We start from the raw sequence: 19956 nt of genomic DNA on the forward strand, positions 1-19956 counted from the left end.
TACTTAATGCCCAGAACGTAATATGCAAGGAATTGAGCAGGGGGTTGCACAGCTTTTATAGAGCAAATGAGTAAAAAAAGTTTATTACGTTATATATTATATCTACACACTGTCATATTACATAAGGACACATTTCTATTTTATGAGAAGTATCGTACCCCAGGAAGAAGGAATAGCAACCAAAACATTGAGGAAAGTTTCCTGCTATCCTTTGAGGCGAAACATATCCAGTCACATACTGTATTACAAAACATCATTGGCTGAGAGCTGCAAGGAGACTTGGAATCTATCTCATCAGATGCAGGTGTGGTCATGCAAGTAACTCCCGGCTCTGGAAAGAAGGTGGAAAACGTGTCTGCTGAATATCACGCCAGAACTCTGACACTTTATTACACCGGAGTAGATTAACGGAAAACTGTAGTCATCATCGTAGTCTATATGATTCTTTTGTATATTGCGAATCAGAGTGCATAAATGTTTATTGTGCCTTAGAGGCGCATTAGCAAAACTGACCTCATATCTCATAGAACAGCGACCTTTCCAATAGCTGATGATGGTAAGTAGCTTTAGCTAAACCTTGTATAGTACATTTAATAATGCCTAATACCTCTCTATCTACACTGGAAAATAATGCAGGATTACCACACATGTTATTGACCCACTTCATCAATCATTTAATTGAACTGATCCCTTCTTTCTGATGAAGGGCATTTACGGTCGAAACGTCACAATTTCAACTCAAATTAGATCAATAAGGCAATGAGTTTTCAATTGAGTTTTAGTTTTCGAATTCAAAACATTGAATTGATCCCACTCACAACAATGCTGTGAAACCTCTTCACACAAAACTAACCATGGATCATTTCAAATGGACACACATAAAAAAGCGTTCCATCCCACATGCAAGAAACAGACGTCACCACTTTGTTATGTCCCTGAAACCAAACCAATACAAAAGATATGCAAGTGTAAGCAGCATAACCAAACATGGAACAATAACTTGTGCATAAACACTTTTATAGTGCTGTTGATCGTTCCAACGCTAGCTTTAACAATCACCTTATTCATTCTGCCAGTGATTAAACGTCAAGGGCACAGAGAAAGGAGAGTGAGAGAGAGTGAGAGAGAGAGAGATGGAGAGAGAAAGAAAATAGCGTATGGGAGAGGTAATTACCCCATGTTAATCCAGTATCAGCTTTCCGTGATTTGGAGGCTTCCCAAATCACGGAAAGTGAACTCATTATTTGCCGAAAGGTCTGTTAAATGCAGATTAGAAGGTGAGAAGAGGAATGGAGGCAAGACTTGGACTTTCTTATGAAATCCATTCTTGATACTATCTGGTCTTCAACTGGACTATCCAAGCCTTGTTCCGTGATGATGTCCCCGCTTGTCTCCTGTGTTTTCCTGCAGCTGTGCTCCATATTTCTGGTTCTGATTCAAGAAGACTTTAAATTGAGCTATCCCCTGTAATTCAAACGCAAAAAGCTCAAGCCGTAGACTTTTATCTGTCACATATTTTCCACTAGTCATCATTTTGTGATGATTTTGCTCAATTCAAACCTGATGAGGCCACATACAGTATTTGCCTATAATTTATATCTGCTTACAAAGAAAACAGTGCAAGAGAATACAGTCAACTTCTACAATAAGTGCACATTGGATATGTGTGAAGTCTGTTCACATGCAACGTATTTAACTAGTCCCAATTCCAATATATTCTTTTAAATTACACTGCCTGCTCTGGTTTAGTGCACACATTTACGACTGTCCTAAATCATTGTTTACATCAGCAGCTGAAAGTATTGGAAATGTATGGTCAAATGTTTGAAAGAGGCTCACACTTCAAAAGACAAATCACATGCCCTCTGACATGAATGTCATCATACTAAATCTAAACCATTACACCAACGATATCAGATACCATACTTTATGACCTTAGCCAGACCTAACCAGGATCATAATGCCCTGAGCTGACCCTTATCACATGACCCGGGACTTACCGTGCTGAAGCCGGGGAAAAGGCTGACTGCTGAGGCCGTATCCAGGGGAAACGGGAGCTGGAACTGCTTCATTCCCAGAGATTGCTGGACGGTGGGCAGAGCAGGACGTATCAGCGTCGGCAGGAGGCCATTTTGACATGCATTACCTGTAGAGGAGAAGAAAGAGAATGGGCCATGTTAGATGGTCTGTGCTGTGGTGGTTCTCGGTTAAAAAGGATTATGATATTATGAGCAAACTGTAAAACATCTCATAGACCAAACCACCAAAAAAATTCAGATTCAAATGAGATGAAATATGAGAGCACTTGTATCTGGGGGGCTCCCGAGTGGTCCAGCGGTCTAAGGCACTGCATCTTAGTGCAAGAGGCATTACTACAGTCCCTGGTTGAAATCCAGGCTGTATCACATCCGGACGTAATTGGGAGTCCCACAGGGTGGTGCACAATTGGCCCAATGTTATCCGGGTTTGGCCGGACAACACTTGTTAATTGGATCATGGGAATGCCATGTCAGTGTTATCCAGTTGTATTTGACTCTTTAAGAATCCTTCGCTTCTATCTCATAAGCACTGTTTAAAGCTGCAATCAATATATGTAACTTTTTGGTTGACCCGACCAAATTCACATAGAAATGTAAGTTATAAATCTGTCATTCTTATTGAAACCAAGTCTAAGAAGCGGCAGATATGTTCTGTGTGCTATTTCTATGCTTCTCATTGTAAAGATTTGTTTTTGCGTCTTCTACTTTCGGTTTCGTACACCAGCTTCAAACAGATGAAAATACTATATTTTTGGTTATTGAAAATATATTTCACAGCGGTTTAGATGGTACAGTAATTCTCTACACTATAGTTGCTTGTTTTGTCAGATAAACTGAAATTAGGCAAACTTTTTGAATTTTAGCAACCAGGAAATGGCGGAGAGATTTCTGCATAGTGCATCTTTAAGACAGAAATGTCCTAATGCTGAAACCATCCTCTAAATTACAAATGTGAAATGAGTAAACCATGCCAGACAGATCCATAACTAAAAAGATTCAATAGCAAGGGGTGCAAAACTCCCTGGAAAAACCAATGTAAATACTTTTATTGTCATCTACATAAGACAAGCCAAAGCGGGCTTTATAAACCATGAATAACAACCAGTAGAGCCTTTCTTCAACACCGGGGGATTAGAAAGCAGCTTTCCAAAACATTAGGAATTAAAGAAAGCCATTCCGTACCCATTAATTAGAACCAGGGATGACTTTTACCACAGCACATTTAACAACATGACGAACTCGGAGCCAGCATGACTAAAAGCGCAGATACCATATCAAAACACCAGCTTGAGACAAATAAAAACTATGTTTGCCACATCAAGTCCCGAGGCGAGGGTAAGGGTGAATAAAAAGAAGCAGTTGTAAAAAAGAAAGAGAGAGAGAGAGGGAGGGAAACCAAAAGTATTTTTTCCCTCCGCTCGGAGGAGCGCTGCCATCTGTTGGAAAGCAGCAAATGCCGATGCTCATGTGGAGACACGTCCCAGTTCTCCTCTAACAAAGCATGTCCTTCTGCAGCCATCATCCCTGCAGGATCCTCCACTGACATGTTGCCTGACGTCACCCTGGAAACACGCTGCTGACAAGCCAGATTGCCGACCAGCCAGATTGCCGACCAGAAATGTAACGTGCAGTCAAAACAGCCTATTCAAACAACCAGAACTGTACTCTGGTGGAGGAGTGAGGAGTGAGCTACAGTATCCATTGGGTGGTGTTTCAAATATAAACGTGTTCATAGAAAAAAGGAGGGAATGTATCTGGTTGTGATTGAATTGTTATACAGTAAATGTTTGCACTTACAAGAAGGCACATGGGAGTCCAGCATCTCAGCTCTACCGAATGACAAAAAGCGAACAAAATACATACAGTTGAAGTCGGAAGTTTACATACACTTAGGTTGGAGTCATTAAAGCTCGTTTTTCAACCACTCCACAAATTTCTTGTTAACAAACTATAGTTTTGGCAAGTCAGTCAGGACATCTACTTTGTGCGTGAATCAAGTAATTTTTCCAACAATTGTTTACAGACAGATTATTTCACTTATACATCACAATATGTCTTTAAACAGCTTGGAAAATTCCAGAAAATGATGTCATGGCTTTAGAAGCTTCTGATAGGCTAATTGACATAATTTGAGTCAATTGGAGGTGTACCTGTGGATGTATTTCAAGGCCTGCCTTCAAACCCAGTGCCTCTTCGCTTGACATCATGGTAAAATAAAAAGAAATCAGCCAAGACCTCAGAGCAATTTCCAAACGCCTGAAGGGACCATGTTCATCTGTCCAAACAATAGTACGCAAGTATAAACACCAAAAGTGCAACTCAATCCCTGGACAACAGCAAAGGACCTTCAGAAGATGCTGGAGGAAACGGGTACAAAAGTATCTATATCCACAGTAAAACAAGTCATATATTTACATTTTTAGTCATTTAGCAGACACCCTTATCCAGAGCGACTTACAGTAGTGAATGCATACATTTCATTTCATACATTATTTTTCTGTGCTGGCCCCCCGTGGGAGTTGAACCCACAACCCTGGTGTTGCAAACACCATGCTCTACCAACTGAGCTACAGGGAACATCGACATAACCTGAAAGGACGCTCAACAAGGAAGAAGCCACTGCTCCAAAACCGCCATAAAACAGCCAGACTACGGTTTGCAACTGCACATGGGGACAAAGATCGTACTTTTTGGAGAAATGTCCTCTGGTCTGATGAAACAAAAATAGAACTGTTTGGCCATAATGACCATTGTTATGTTTGGAGGAAAAAGGAGGAGGCTTGCAAGCCGAAGAACACCATCCCAACCGTGAAGCATGGGGGGTAAACAAAAATAGAACTGTTTGGCCATAATGACCATCGTTATGTTTGGAGGAAAAAGGGGGATGCTTGCAAGCCGAAGAACACCATCCCAACCGTGAAGCATGGGGGGGAAACAAAAATAGAACTGTTTGGCCATAATGACCATCGTTATGTTTGGAGGAAAAAGGGGGATGCTTGCAAGCCGAAGAACACCATCCCAACCGTGAAGCATAGGGGTGCTTGGCTGCAGGAGGGACTGGGGCACTTCACAAAATAGATGGCATCATGAGGGAGGAAAATTCTGTGGATATATTGAAGCAACATCTCAAGACATCAGTCAGGAAGCTAAAGTTTGGTCGCAAATGGGTCTTCCAAATGGACAATGACCCCAAGCATACTTCCAAAGTTGTGGCAAAATGGCTTAAGGACAACAATGTCAAGGTATTGGAGTGGCCATCACAAAGTCCTGACCTCAATCCTATAGAACATTTCTGGGCAGAACTGAAAAAGTGTGTGTGAGCAAGGAGGCCTACAAACCTGACTCAGTTACACCAGCTCTGTCAGGAGGAATGGGCCAAAATTCACCCAACTTATTGTGGGAAGCTTGTGGAAGGCTACCCGAAACGTTTGACCCAAGTTAAACAATGTAAAGGCAATGCTACCAAATACTAATTGAGTGTATGTAAACTTCTGACCCACTGGGAATGTGATGAAAGAAATAAAAGCTGAAATAAATCATTCTCTCTACTATTATTCTGACATTTCACATTCTTAAAATAAAGTGGTGATCCTAACTGACCTAAGACAGGGACTTTTTACTAGGATTAAATGTCAGGAATTGTGAAAAACGGTGTTAAAATGTATTTGACTAAGGTGTATGTAAACTTCCGACTTCAACTGTAGGTCAATATTTTAGCCCATCTTTTAGTCTCCGCAGTAACTCAAAAACAGTAACTCAAAAACCAATTTCCCCATTTCACGATGGCGTACTGAGACAAGGCTCTTTAACCTCATGCGTTCATTTTCACATTTTCCTTCATTCCGAAGGATAACAAAGCAACACTGATCTCCCAACATGCACGAACACACAAGGAGACGTTCCATCTTTTAACAGTGCCTCGTGTAAGGCTAGTGTTTCAACTCCCTTACCTGAACATTATATTGGCTCATGGCTCATGGCGTATTAAGAATGGAGCTTGTAGACTTGAGTAAGTCCTGTCTCTAGGTATGAGACTCTCTAGCTGTGGATAGTACACTCTTAGAAAAAAGGGTTCTACAGCTGTCCCCATTGGAGATCCATTTTTGGTTGCAGGTAGAACCCTTTCTGAAAAGGGTCCTACATTGAACCCTAAAATGGGTTCTGCCTGGAACCAAAGGGTTCTCCTATGGGGAGTGTGCAAGGGTGTTTTCATGTGGTGTGTTTTGAAACACGTGTAAAATAGATATGTGTGCTGCTCGTAAATGCATGTAAGTGTGTCCTCGTAAGTTTGTTTAATGTGTATCTGTCAACGTCTTGCGCGTCACGCGTCTTTTCATGCATGTCTGTGCGTGTGAGCACCTTGCATATCGGCCCTCTTAAGAATGTCTTTATCTGGGACTAAAACCCTGCGTCAGTGTGTCTAGTGAAAGTTAAGATGTCTGAAGGGCACAGACTAACGTGAATAATTAATCGTCTTCCACTGCTCTCTCCCACCTCCGCCTCTCCTGGTCCTGGTCCCGACTGCTCTCCAATAAGATCTGTCCAATTGGCCGAGATTCCACACAGCCAGAAAACCGTTGTCATGGAATATAGAATCTACAAAGCAACGGTCTACTATTTCATGGAGCAAATATAAATCCAATTATTGGGAAATATGAGTTCAACTGCGTGTCAAAAACATTCATATCCTGATGATGTCTATTCAGATGTGTTTCACAGCATTGTGTTCTGAGGGGCTGTCTGACTGTATTCCATGACCCTAAAATTACACTCAGGATCAATCACTGTAATTAAGATGCAGGGGTTACAGTGCTTTCACCCCATTTACAAAAACAACAACGCATGTAGAAACATAAAAATCTCTTATTAATCAATAACATTTGAAGATTAGTCAGTTAGAAAACAGATTTATTCCAAAGTACCCCTAGGCTACATGTTTGTATCCATTTCACTATGCTCTCCGCTGCATTGCTAACAGTTAGCATTTAGCTCCGGGCTCAGACTAGAATAGCCTGGCTAACACAAGAACCCCACCCTCCCAATGTAACCCGCTCTGTTGTCATGACTTTCGTGGTGTAACCTCTAATAAACACAGCTGTCTCAGAGTTTGATCCAACAATCACATCCCCTGTGCTCTGTAATCTGAGGTTAACCAAAGAGACGTTTACGTGCTCTTAAACTCCAACAGCCAGGCCAGATACACCAGATACGTCCAATTCAACACTAATCCCTTGTATGATTACAGCTCACACTAGGAGAAATTACTCCCGCTGAGTTACTGTCCTTCCATTGGCCTTCTTCATCCATTTGGTTCATGAAGAGGGTTATTTGCATAGGGGGGACAGGGGTATTTTCCCCCTTGATTTTTGTTTCTTTTTTTTCCCATCAGAAATTGTAAGGGATCAAATTCATAGGAATTTGTAGAAGTATTATGTGACATGAGAATTTATATTATTATATTATATTATTCAAAATGTGTTTTAAATCAAAAACATCTTTGAGGAAAACCACAAACTTGGATTTGTATTCTAAAAGTATTATATCACTAACACAACAGCTAATTTAGCTTGTTTATAGTCTAACATATTATGCAAACTAAATTAATATCTTCATCCACAAATGCTTAACGCACGTTCTCCACAACCAAAACCTAACAAGCTTCCTTCCTCCCTGTTCCTCCATTATGCAATGACGGCATTAGACATTGGTACAAAAACAACACAATCCCATTATTTTATTCACAATGCACTTCTCGTACATTTGACAAAAGTGACAAAATAGAGTTTCACCACCTTATCATCACTAGGGCTACCCGTCACCAGGTGGGTCTGTGTGTTGGCTAAAGCTGATGAGTCATGAGGCTGAGCCAGAACCAGGGAGGTGACTCCGCAGACCAAGGACACCAGACAAGTCACGTCCCCACTACATCAACACTCCTTGCCCTTCAATGTACACAGCGGGCTAATTTCAACAGTATGCATATCAGAACAGGAGAGATTGACTGCATCAATTCTTGTTTTTGTGAGAAATATTATTGTGTAGAAAATTCCAAACGGTCTGTATAATCAACTTACATACAGCTCTAACAGAAATACTTACCACACCAGACATGCCACCAGGGATCTCTTCACAGTCCACAAATCCAGAATGAATTCAAGGCAACACACAGTATTATATAGAGCCATGAACTCCCTTCAATCAAATATTCAAGCAAACAAATAAAACAACATGCACAGCACTTAGGCTTTTAGGCATATGTATATGTACTGATGTGTGTGTAACTGTCAGTAATGTGTGTAACTGTCAGTAATGTGTGTAACTGTCAGTAATGTGTGTAACTGTCAGTAGGACCTTTCTTTGGTTGTATTCTTTTCATTTTCAAAGTGTGTAACTCAGTCCTTGAGCTGTTCTTTTCTATTGATATTCTGTATTATGTCAGGTTCCATGTTTTGTGTGGACCCCAGCAAGAGTAGCTTCTGCTTTCAGCAACAGCTAATGGGAATCCGAATAAAATACAACAACAAAAATAGTCCTGTGGATGAACTCCTGCCAGGCGACCAACAGTCACATGTTTTTGAGAGCTAATACATGAACACCTGCCAGGCAACCAACAGTCACAGGTCTCTGAGAGCTCATACATGAACACCTGCCAGGCAACCAACAGTCACAGGTCTCTGAGAGCTGATACATGAACACCTGCCAGGCAACCAACAGTCACAGGTATCTGAGAGCTGATACATGAACACCTGCCAGGCAACCAACAGTCACAGGTATCTGAGAGCTAATACATGAACACCTGCCAGGCAACCCACAGTCACATGTCTCTGAGAGCTAATACATGAACACCTGCCAGGCAACCCACAGTCACATGTCTCTGAGAGCTAATACATGAACACCTGCCAGGCAACCAACAGTCACATGTCTCTGAGAGCTAATACATGAACACCTGCCAGGCAACCAACAGTCACAGGTCTCTGAGAGCTGATACATGAACACCTGCCAGACAACCAACAGTCACAGGTCTCTGAGAGCTAATACATGAACACCTGCCAGACAACCAACAGTCACAGGTATCTGAAAGCTAATACATGAACACCTGCCAGGCAACCAACAGTCACAGGTCGCTGAAAGCTAATACATGAACACCTGCCAGGCAACCAACAGTCACAGGTCGCTGAAAGCTAATACATGAACACCTGCCAGGCAACCAACAGTCACAGGTCGCTGAAAGCTAATACATGAACACCTGCCAGGGACCCAACAGTCACAGGTCTCTGAGAGCTAATACATGAACACCTGCCAGGCAACCAACAGTCACAGGTATCTGAAAGCTAATACATGAACACCTGCCAGGGACCCAACAGTCACAGGTCTCTGAGAGCTAATACATGAACACCTGCCAGGCAACCAACAGTCACAGGCTTTTGAGAGCTAATACATGAACACCTGCCAGGGACCCAACAGTCACAGGTCTCTGAGAGCTGATACATGAACACCTGCCAGGCAACCAACAGTCACAGGCTTTTGAGAGCTAATACATGAACACCTGCCAGGCAACCAACAGTCACAGGTCTCTGAGAGCTAATACATCACACCTGACACACATCTTACATCATAACCTCTTTCCTAAAGGACACATTAACAGTCTGCTCGCAATGTCACCTGGCTCCAAAACAAAAACTCTGTGACACTTTACTAAAAGCCTGCAGGTGTAATACATTATAATGCAGTTAAAATGCATTACAAGTCTTGTCATGAGCATGATCTATAATGAACACCTTATAATGTCAGAATCTCACTCTATAAGGCTGCAGTATAATTTGAGATTATTTTAATCCCACAAAAAAGACAGTGCCCTTTTACGAAGCCTTGCTGTGGAAGAATCAGTGTAATTATTCTTCTAACGTGAGAATGTAAGCCAGCGATGTGAAGAGCACTTGAAAGGAAAGCACTCCTGCTTTAAGTCTGTCTAAGCCTCTCATCAAACACGAATCTAATGGAAGAAGTCAAATTCTTTCATTTCTCGAACTATTCTACACAGCATATCAAGTGGCTCTCAAAGCCGACCGTGAACTAGCTTTGTCCTTCTTGGAATTCCTTCGCTATAAACACATCGGAGAGACTCTATAAAACATGTGAGATGAAATCCAAACCTTGGACTTTCAACCCCACACATGGATCTAGTCTGGCAGGATGGATAATGGCTAGGGGGATAGACACGGTGCCTAGGGCTTATGTGGAACTTCACACTTTCCTTCCTTTTACGTTAACCAAACCATCCGCTCCATCTCTGACGATGATGTATGTACTGCTAATACCACACAAACACACGCACACACATCAACTCACCGAAAAACATGCTGCTCTCCATGACTCCTTAGACATAGGGGTCTGTATGTCCTCTCGGATGCCCTGCCAGGTTGTGTGTGTGTGTGTGTCCATGGGCAGCAGCCTGGGCATGTCTCACACACTCTTTATGCGTGTTTGTGTGAGTGTGTGTGCAGCGCTGGAGTCCGTCTCTCTATCTGCGTGTCTTGTCTGCAGCCGTTACCGTGCACAGCCGGCACCCTCCTCTAACAGTGGTCTGTGTCCCCCTCCTTCGTCTCTCTCTCTCTTTCTCTCCACACACTGCTCTCTCTCTCTTTCTCTCCACACACTGCTCTCTCTCTCTTTCTCTCCACACACTGCTCTCTCTCTCTTTCTCTCCACACACCTCTCTCTCTCTCTCCACACACTGCTCTCTCTCTCTTTCTCTCCACACACTGCTCTCTCTCTCTTTTTCTCCACACACTGCTCTCTCTCTCTTTCTCTCCACACACCTCTCTCTCTCTCCACACACTGCTCTCTCTCTCTTTCTCTCCACACACTGCTCTCTCTCTCTTTCTCTCCACACACTGCGCTCTCTCTCTTTCTCTCCACACACTGCCTCTCTCTCTTTCTCTCCACATACCTCTCTCTCTCTTTCTCTCCACACACTGCTCTCTCTCTCTTTCTCTCCACACACTGCTCTCTCTCTCTTTCTCTCCACACACTGCTCTCTCTCTCTTTCTCTCCACACACTGCTCTCTCTCTCTTTCTCTCCACACACTGCTCTCTCTCTTTCTCTCCACACACTGCTCTCTCTCTCTCTTTCTCTCCACACTGCTCTCTCTCTCTTTCTCTCCACACACTGCTCTCTCTCTTTCTCTCCACACACTGCTCTCTCTCTCTCTTTCTCTCCACACACTGCTCTCTCTCTCTTTCTCTCCACACACCTCTCTCTCTCTCCACACACTGCTCTCTCTCTCTTTCTCTCCACACACTGCTCTCTCTCTCTCTCTCTCCACACACTGCTCTCTCTCTCTCTTTCTCTCCACACACTGCTCTCTCTCTCTTTCTCTCCACACACTGCTCTCTCCTCTCTCTCCACACACTGCCTCTCTCTCTCTTTCTCTCCACACACTGCTCTCTCTCTCTCTCTCTCCACACACTGCTCTCTCTCTCTCTTTCTCTCCACATACCTCTCTCTCTCTTTCTCTCCACACACTGCTCTCTCTCCCTTTCTCTCCACACACTGCTCTCTCTCTCTCTTTCTCTCCACACACTGCTCTCTCTCTCTCTCTTTCTCTCCACACACTGCTCGCTCTCTCTTTCTCTCCACACACTGCTCTCTCTCTCTTTCTCTCCACACACTGCTCTCTCTCTCTCTTTCTCTCCACACACCTCTCTCTCTACACACCTCTCTCTCTCTCTCTCTCTCTCCACCCCTCTCTCTCGCTTCCTCTCTCTCCACACACTTCTCTGTCTCTCTTTCTCTCTCTCTTTCTCTCTACACACCTCTCTCTCTCTCTTTCTCTCCACACACTTCTCTCTCTCTCCCTCCCTCCTTGCTGGTTCTGCCTGTCTCTCCTCCCCTCCTCCTGTACACTCTCCTCTCTACTTCACTTGAGTGCTGGTCCCTCTGCGTGCTTCTCTTCTCTCCAAGGTGTCAATCTACATTTTCCAGCTACAGCTTCTCTTCTGATCTTTTGCTCCCCTCTCTCTCTCTCGCTCTCTCTCTCTCGGGGTTTCTTCTCTGTCTGTCTCTTCTTTGTTAAATGTGTAAAACTCTCCCTGTCGCCTCACACTTTCTATATATCTTTCCCTCTTTTTCTCTCCTTTCAATATCTTTCATTCTTTACTTCTTTCTTTAACTACCTATCTTCCTCTGTTCTCTCTTTCTCTGTCTGTTTTCTTACTCCCTTTATTCTTCTCCTGTTACTCGCTTTTTCTCTGCCTCTCCATCTCTCTCTACCTCTCTCTCATGCTCTCTCTACCTCTCTTTCTCCATGCTCTCTCTACCTCTCCATGCTCTCTCTCTACCACTCTCTCCATGATCTCTCTACCTCTCTCTCCATGCTCTCTCCATCTCTCTCCATGATCTCTCTACCTCTCTCTCCATGCTCTCTCCATCTCTCTCCATGATATTTCTACCTCTCTCTCCATGCTCTCTCCATCTCTCTCCATGATCTTTCTACCTCTCTCTCCATGCTCTCTCCATGATTTATCCATGCTCTCTTCCTCCATGTTCTCTCTACCGCTCTCCATCTCTCTCTCCAAGCTCTCTCTCCCTCTCTGTCTGTAATCTGACTCCTGGAGCTGGGATGATATCAGTGCTGTGCTGTTGGTGTGAGCGCCACTGCTCTTCTCCGTCACTTTCTGGTGGCTCCTCAGGCACAACACAACACAACACAGAACAGCACCATGCACACGGGACAGCCACCGGCCACACAGACGGCTGGTCGCTGTTACCCATAAATATCAACTATCTTTTGTGATGCACAACAAGGGTTCGCCTGTTATATATATATATATATATATATATATATATATATATATATATATATATATATTTGTGTGTGTGTGTGTGTGTGTCAGCATCCACCCACTTAACCTCCACCGCCCTTGGCTCTGTTTTCACACAATCACTTTGATTGGTTCACTGTAATGCCTCTGAAGGTCAGACAGCAGCATTGACCGCTCCAAAGCCTGGCCACCGCTATCGACTACAAATGAGACAGTCCTGATCAGAGCGATGTCTGTCCACACACACACCGCGAGATAGCGAGCCCAGCCATTAGTGACATCATAACTGTCTCCTCGAGACCCAAAAAGAAATCAATGTTCTCAAGTGTTGCGATTCCTCTCCTCCTATCCCCTCAGGCTCCGCTATGGCGGCCATCTCGCGCCGCACAGATGTTTTCAATTAATCCTGAATTCCCATTCTGTCTCGCCCAACCCCCGAGCCCACTTCCAGTAAATACGTTTATTCCATATCTGAAATGGCTCTCTCTCTCTCCTGGGCGAATGTGTTTTTAACCTTGACTCGCGGGTGTCAGTGGCGGGATGGTGCATTATTTGTCACCATGAATAGCGGTTAAAGCAGCGACTCAGCCCGGAGGAGCACCGCTGCACCACATGCAAGTGCAGCCTGGGCTACTTCATTAATCTTGCTGTCACTTCCATGACGCTTTCCATTAGTTATATGGCTATCTGATCAACAGGCAGACTCCCCGGCTTTTCAAAGCCTTTAAACTGCTATCTGGGAAAGAGCCAGGAGAGAGAGAGAGAGATGCACATGAACAAATACTACAGTTTACTATAGAATACTACAATACTTACTATAGAATTCTATAGTAAACTGTAGTAAGTATACTGTAGAATACTATACTACACACTGTGGTATCCATCGATCCTGTGTAGTACTTACTATAGAATGTTGTAGTACACCGTAGAACACAACAGTCCACAAAAACACTACACTTTAACGATAGTAAATACTAAAGTATTTAATTTGCATATACCCTGCCATTCCTCTCCCTCATTTTGCAATTTGTGCCACCAATGAGTGAGAAACCTACATGCCAAGTATACAACATTATTGTGTTCCCTACAAGTTATAGAAAGAGCAGAAGCTCTGAACTATCCGTTCAGACCCCAGTCCTACCTACCTACAGGTTATAGAAAATTAGCTCTCTTAGTATTTCTCCATTGGTTTCCTGAAGGAGAAAGCCTCCACTTCTATGTCAAAGATAATAAAACAGAAACACTATAGTAAATACTACAGTAATGTTCGCAAAAACACTACAGTAAATACTACTGTAAAGCACAGTCCGCAAAAACACTACAGTACATTTAAAAAAAAAAGTTATATAGAAGACACTTATCCAGAGCGACTTACAGGAGCGAATACGTGCCTTGCTCAAGGGCACATCAACAGATTTTTCACCTAGTCTGCAAAACACTACAGTGAATGCTATAGTATTTATACCATATTATAAACTGGGTGGGTTGAACTCTGAATGTTGATTGGCTGAAAGCTATGGTATATCAGACCATATACCACGGGTATGGAAAAAACATACTTTTTCCTGGTCTAATTACATTGGTAACCAATTTATAATAGCAATAAAGTATCTTGGGTGTTTGTGATATATGGCCAATATACCACACCTCCTCGGGCCTTATTGCTTAAGTACACTATTGTATTTTTTTAATGTGGGGAGAAAGAAAGTGAGAGCAATTGTGAAAGCGATGGGATGTTCTCTTGATAAGTGCATAACTTAGACCATTTTCCTGTCCTGCTAAGCATTCAAAATGTAATGAGTACTTTTGGGTGTCAGGGAAAATTATTTTCTTTAAGAATGTAGTGAAGTAAAAGTTATCAAAAATATAAATAGTAAAGTACAGATACCCCCAAAAATATTAAAATAGTACTGTAAAGTCTTTTTACTTAAGTACTTTACTGTCACACCCTGATCTGTTTCACCTGTTCCTGTTATTGTCTCCACCCCCTCCAGGTGTCACTTATTTCCCCCAGTGTATTTATCCCTGTGTTTCCTGTCTTTCTGTGTCAGTTCATCTTGTATGTTGCCAAGTCAACCAGCATTTTTCCACTTCCCCTGCTTTTTGCATTGTCCTTTTTCTAGTCCTCCCGGTTTTGACCCTTGCCTGTTTCTGGACTTTGTACCCGCCTGCCTGACCATTCTGCCTGCCTTGACCACGAGCCTGTCTGCCACTCTGTACCTCCTGGACTCTGATCTGGTTTTGACCTTTTTGCCTGTCCACGACCATTCTCTTGCCTACCCCTTTGGATTAATAAACATTGTAAGACTCCAACCATCTGCCTCCTATGTCTGCATGTGGGTCTCGCCTTGTGCCTTGATACTTTACGCCACGGCATTTTGATAAACACATTGAATAAGTGAATAAACCCACCAGAGAGAAATGCCCTTCAGGCATGTCATTCTGGTTCTGTCCTTTATTAGGCCATACTGTTTGGTATTCAAGCCCTAGTCTCAGCGTTAGTCAAACCCCAGAATTCTCTGAAAACAATGTATGCAAGGCATAGTGTGAATATTCATAGATGTTGTCTATACTGACAAACTTGGTGCAATGCAAGATTTTGTAATATACTGTTGGAACTGTGTTGTGGGTACAGAGTCGAACTGTCATGACAACCGTAGAAGAAGTAGAAACAGTACTAGGTCAAACTCTTTCAAGAACATGAGTCATTTAAAGACAGAAAATATCATAACCACAGCACTGGAAACTTAACACCATTGGCCATGTTAACTTAACCACACGCTCAGTAGGTAAACTACGTATTACGCTGATGATAGTTGACAGTTACAGATAGTTTATGAAATGAAACATTACATGCAAACAGTACCATCAATTGTGTGTAATCCCTCCATGTGTGAGGACGGCGATTTGGCCCGCTTCCCTCCTGCAGTGTCTTCTGGGAGTAAAACTTGGGTTCCCACCATTTCCTCAGCATGTGTTTTACATCATCAGGTCAATAGTGTACAGCAGGGAGATACCATTCATATACCTAGAGGGTAGAACGCTTGCAACGTAGCATTTCTAACCACCTACAAATATGCAGAAACATCTTTTACATGATAGAGATGGTTTGGGCCCTATATGCTCCATATTTTCTATTTGAGTCTCAGCCAACGACATCACGGTCCCATCATCTGCACCACGTGTGTGCATTATAGCTCTGTACCCAGTTGGGTGATTTGAAGCACATTACTTTGTTGGGATAAAGTACCCTGATGGACATAGTTAGATAGAGTTTGGGGGAACTCATCCACCCACTCCACACTTTATCACTGAACATCACAGAGCCAACAGAACACAGGCAAGACAGGCACCGGCATTCAAACCAATTCCATATTCTTTAATGTACTTGTTCTCTCTCCCTATCTCCGTCTGCCTCTTTCTCTCTCTATTTTTCCTTTATTCTCTCCTTTATCTGTTTTTACAGCTTGTAAGAGGAGCAGTTGGAAGGAAAGGAGGGAAGTATTGATCTCCAGAGGACAGAGAATTACTGCAGTCTAACACACATTGGTGTCAAGAGCTTATCGCGCCACTGAAAACAACATCCCCTCAGACAAATGTTTCCCACTACAAATAGATCTGACTGGTTTGAATCCAAGGAAAACTCGATAAATAGAGAGAGAAATGGAAATGAATAGATGGTGGGGGTGATGTTGTCAAGGGAATACACAAAGGGGAGAGGCATGATTATGTGTGCAGAATGGAATAAGACGCAGTGCATTCGGAAAGTATTCAGACCCCTTTCCTTTTTCCAGATTTTGTTACGTTACAGCTTTATTATAAAATTGATTTAATAAAAACATTTTCACAATCTACACACAATACCCCATAACGACAAAGCGAAAACAGGTTTTCAGAAATGTTTGCAAATTAATTCAAGTATTCAGACCCTTTGCTATGAGCCTCGAAATTGAACTCAGGTGCTTCCTGTTTCCATTGATCATCCTAGAGGTGATTGGAGTCCACCTGTGGTAAATTCAATTGATTGGACATGATTTGGAAAGACACACACCTGTCTATATAAGGTCCTACAGTTGACAGTGCATGCCAGAGCAAAAACCAAGCCATGAGGTCGATGAAATTGTCTGTAAAGCTCCGAGACAGGATTGTGTCGAGGCTCAGAACTGGGGAAAGGTACCAAAAACTGTCTGCAGCATTGAAGGTCCCCAAAAACGCAGTGGCCTCCATCATTCTTAAATGGAAGAAGGTTGGAACCACAAAGACTATTCCTAAAGCTGGCCGCCCGGTCAAACCGAGCAATTGAGGGAGAAAGGCATTGGTCAGGGAGGTGACCAAGAACCTGATGGTCACTTTGACAGAATTCCACTGCGGAGATGGCAGAACCTTCCAGAAGGACAACCATCTCTGCAGCACTCCACCTATCAGGCCTTTATGGTGGAGTGGCCAGACGGAAGCCACTCCTAAGTAAAAAGCACATGACAATTGACTTGGAGTTTGCTAAAAGGCTCCTAAAGGACTCTCAGACCATAAGAAACAAGATTCTCTGGTCTGATGAAACCAACATTAAACTCTTTAGCCTCAATGCCAAGCGTCATTTCTGGAGGAAACCTGGCACCATCTCTACGGTGAAGTATGCCGGTGGCAGCATCATTTTGTGGGAATGTTTTTCAGCGGCAGGGACTAGGAGACTAGTCAGGATTGAGGGTAAGATGAACAGAGCAAAGTACAGAGAGATCCTTGATGAAAATCTGCTCCAGAGCGTTCAGGACCTCAGACTGGGGTGAAGGTTCACCTTCCAACAGGACAAAGACCCTAAGCACACACCCAGGACAACGCAGAAGTGGCTTCGGGACAAGTCTCTGAATGTCCTTGAGTGGCCCAACCAGAGCCCGGACTTGAACCCGATCTAACATTTCTGGAGAGACCTGAAAATAGCTGTGCAGCGATACTCCCCATCCAACCTGACAGAGCTTGAGAGGATCTGCAGAGAAGAATGGGAGAAACTCCCCGAATACAGGTGTGCCAAGCTTGTAGCGTCATACCCAAGAAGACTCGAGGTTGTAATCACTGCCAAAGGTGCTTCAACAAAGTACTGAGTAAAGGGTCTGAATACTTTTTTTTTATATACATTTTTATATACATAAAAATGTATACTTTTTTTTATATACATTTGCAAAAATGTCTAAAAGCCTGTATTTATTTTACCATTATGGGGTATTGTGTGTAGACTGATGAGGGAAAAACATTTTTAAATCAATTTTAGAATAAAGGCTGTAACATAACAAAATGTGTGAAAAGTCAAGGGGTCTGAATACTTTCCGAATGCACTGTATGTTCAAATGGCAATAGCTAAATCTATTATACATATGTAGCCTTGGACCATTTTGTGTATTGCTCTATTCAAATACCTGCGATCGCATATACTGTACATACAGTGTCATGAAAAAGAATTTGCCCCCTTTCTAATTTTCTCAACTTAATGCATATTTTTGATAGTGAATGTTATCAGATCTTCTACCAAAACCTAGTATTAGATAAAGAGAACCTGAGAGTACAAATAACACCACGACGGCATACTTATTTCCTTTATTTCATAAACCAAGTTATGCCCTCTGTGAAAAAGTATTGCCCCTTACACTCAATAGCTGGTTGTGCCACCTTAAGCTGCAAGGACTGCAACCAAACGCTTCCTGTAATTGTTGATCAGTCTCTCACGTCGCTGTGGAGGAATGGTGTCCCACTCTTGCATACAGAGCTGCTGTAACTCAGCGACATTTGTGGGATTTCAAGCACGAACTGCTCGTTTGGACGACACGGGTCCCATTATGCCTGGCAAAAACTAAACACTGCATTCCACAGTAAGAACCTTATACCAACGGTCAAGCATGGTGGTGGTAGTGTGATGGTTTGGGGATGCTTTGCTGCCTCAGGACCTGGATGACTTCCCTTGATTGAAGGAACCATGAATTCTGCTCTGTATCAGAGATTTCTACAGGAGAATGTCAGGCCATCCGTCTGTGAGCTGAAGCGCAACTGGGTCATGCAGCAAGACAATGATCCACAACACACAATCAAGTCTACATGAAAATGTCGAAAAGGGAACAAATTTGAAGTTGAGGAAAAGCCTAGTTAAATTCCAGACAAAATCCCAATTGAGATGTTGATGAAATGAGCAGTTCATGTTTGAAAACCCACAAATGTCACTGAGTTACAACAGTTCTGCATGCAAGAGTGGGCCAAAATTCCTCCATAGCGAATGGAAAGCATTTGGTTGCAGTCATTGCAGCTAAAGGTGGCACAACCAGTTATTGAGTGTGAGGGGCAATTACTTTCTCACCCAGGGCAATCGGGTGTTGCATAACTTTCTTAATTAAATAAATAAAAGTAAAACAAATGTTTTATTGTAAATGCATGTTCCCTTTATCTAATATTATGTTTTGGTAGAAGATCTGATAACATTCAGTATTAAAAATATGCAAAAATGTGAAAATCAGACAGGGGGCAAATACTTTTTCACAGCACTGTACAACATTATACAGAGTTATGAAGTCACTCCATGTCAGGAGAAATATGGAAAAACAATACATCTTACATATTGTTGTTCCCTTGTAACATGGGAATTAAACATCCAGAGGATTGGGTATGATGTGATCTTTGAAAACAGGCGTTTCAAACAAATTGAAACTCGTCTTAGCTTTGTCTGCCAGCTCTTTTACTGCTGAACTAACAGGGGAATGTTCTTCTCCTCTTGACATTGGACGAGAAAAAGCAACGGTTCTGAACTTTTAGCCGAGCCAAACTCGACGGGAGAGGTTCCAAGCTTTAACAGCTGCTAATTGGATACTGATGTGGACTTGACATCGTCGGATTCCAACCAGTTGTGAGCTCTTGTTCGAAACTCACGCAAATCTAGGGCCGAGAGAACGGCCTAAAAGACAAAGTACATGCTGTGGAAGATGGCTTTGCTATTTAAACATCGATGTTAGGAGGACCAGAACAAGTAAACTGGGCTAAACTGGGTGGAAGTTAGTAACGTTTGAAATGTTGGGTAGAAACAGAAAGCAAACAAAAAACACACACACACGTATTATAT

At 42.7% G+C, this 19956-nt stretch overlaps 1 protein-coding gene across 3 annotated transcripts in view; it reads right to left on the reverse strand.

Moving 5' to 3' along the window:
- Positions 1-10716, reverse strand: part of LOC106582075 (zinc finger protein 385D) — a 41689-nt gene extending 30973 nt beyond the window's left edge. For 2 of the 3 annotated variants that reach the window (XM_014164809.2, XM_014164805.2), the window contains exons 1-2: positions 10389-10716; positions 2001-2146 (exon numbers count right to left, since the gene is read on the reverse strand). In XM_014164809.2, coding sequence (XP_014020284.1) covers positions 2001-2146; positions 10389-10410 — 168 coding nt within the window. In that variant the 5' untranslated portion in view covers positions 10411-10716. Of the gene's footprint in view, positions 1-2000; positions 2147-3221; positions 3383-10388 lie in introns of those variants that run through there. The other variant, XM_045703307.1, reaches the window with a different exon arrangement.
- Between the last annotated feature and the right edge of the window lie 9240 nt (positions 10717-19956).

Source organism: Salmo salar, chromosome ssa02, assembly GCF_905237065.1.
Source record: "Salmo salar chromosome ssa02, Ssal_v3.1, whole genome shotgun sequence".
NCBI classification, from domain to species: Eukaryota; Metazoa; Chordata; class Actinopteri; order Salmoniformes; family Salmonidae; genus Salmo; species Salmo salar.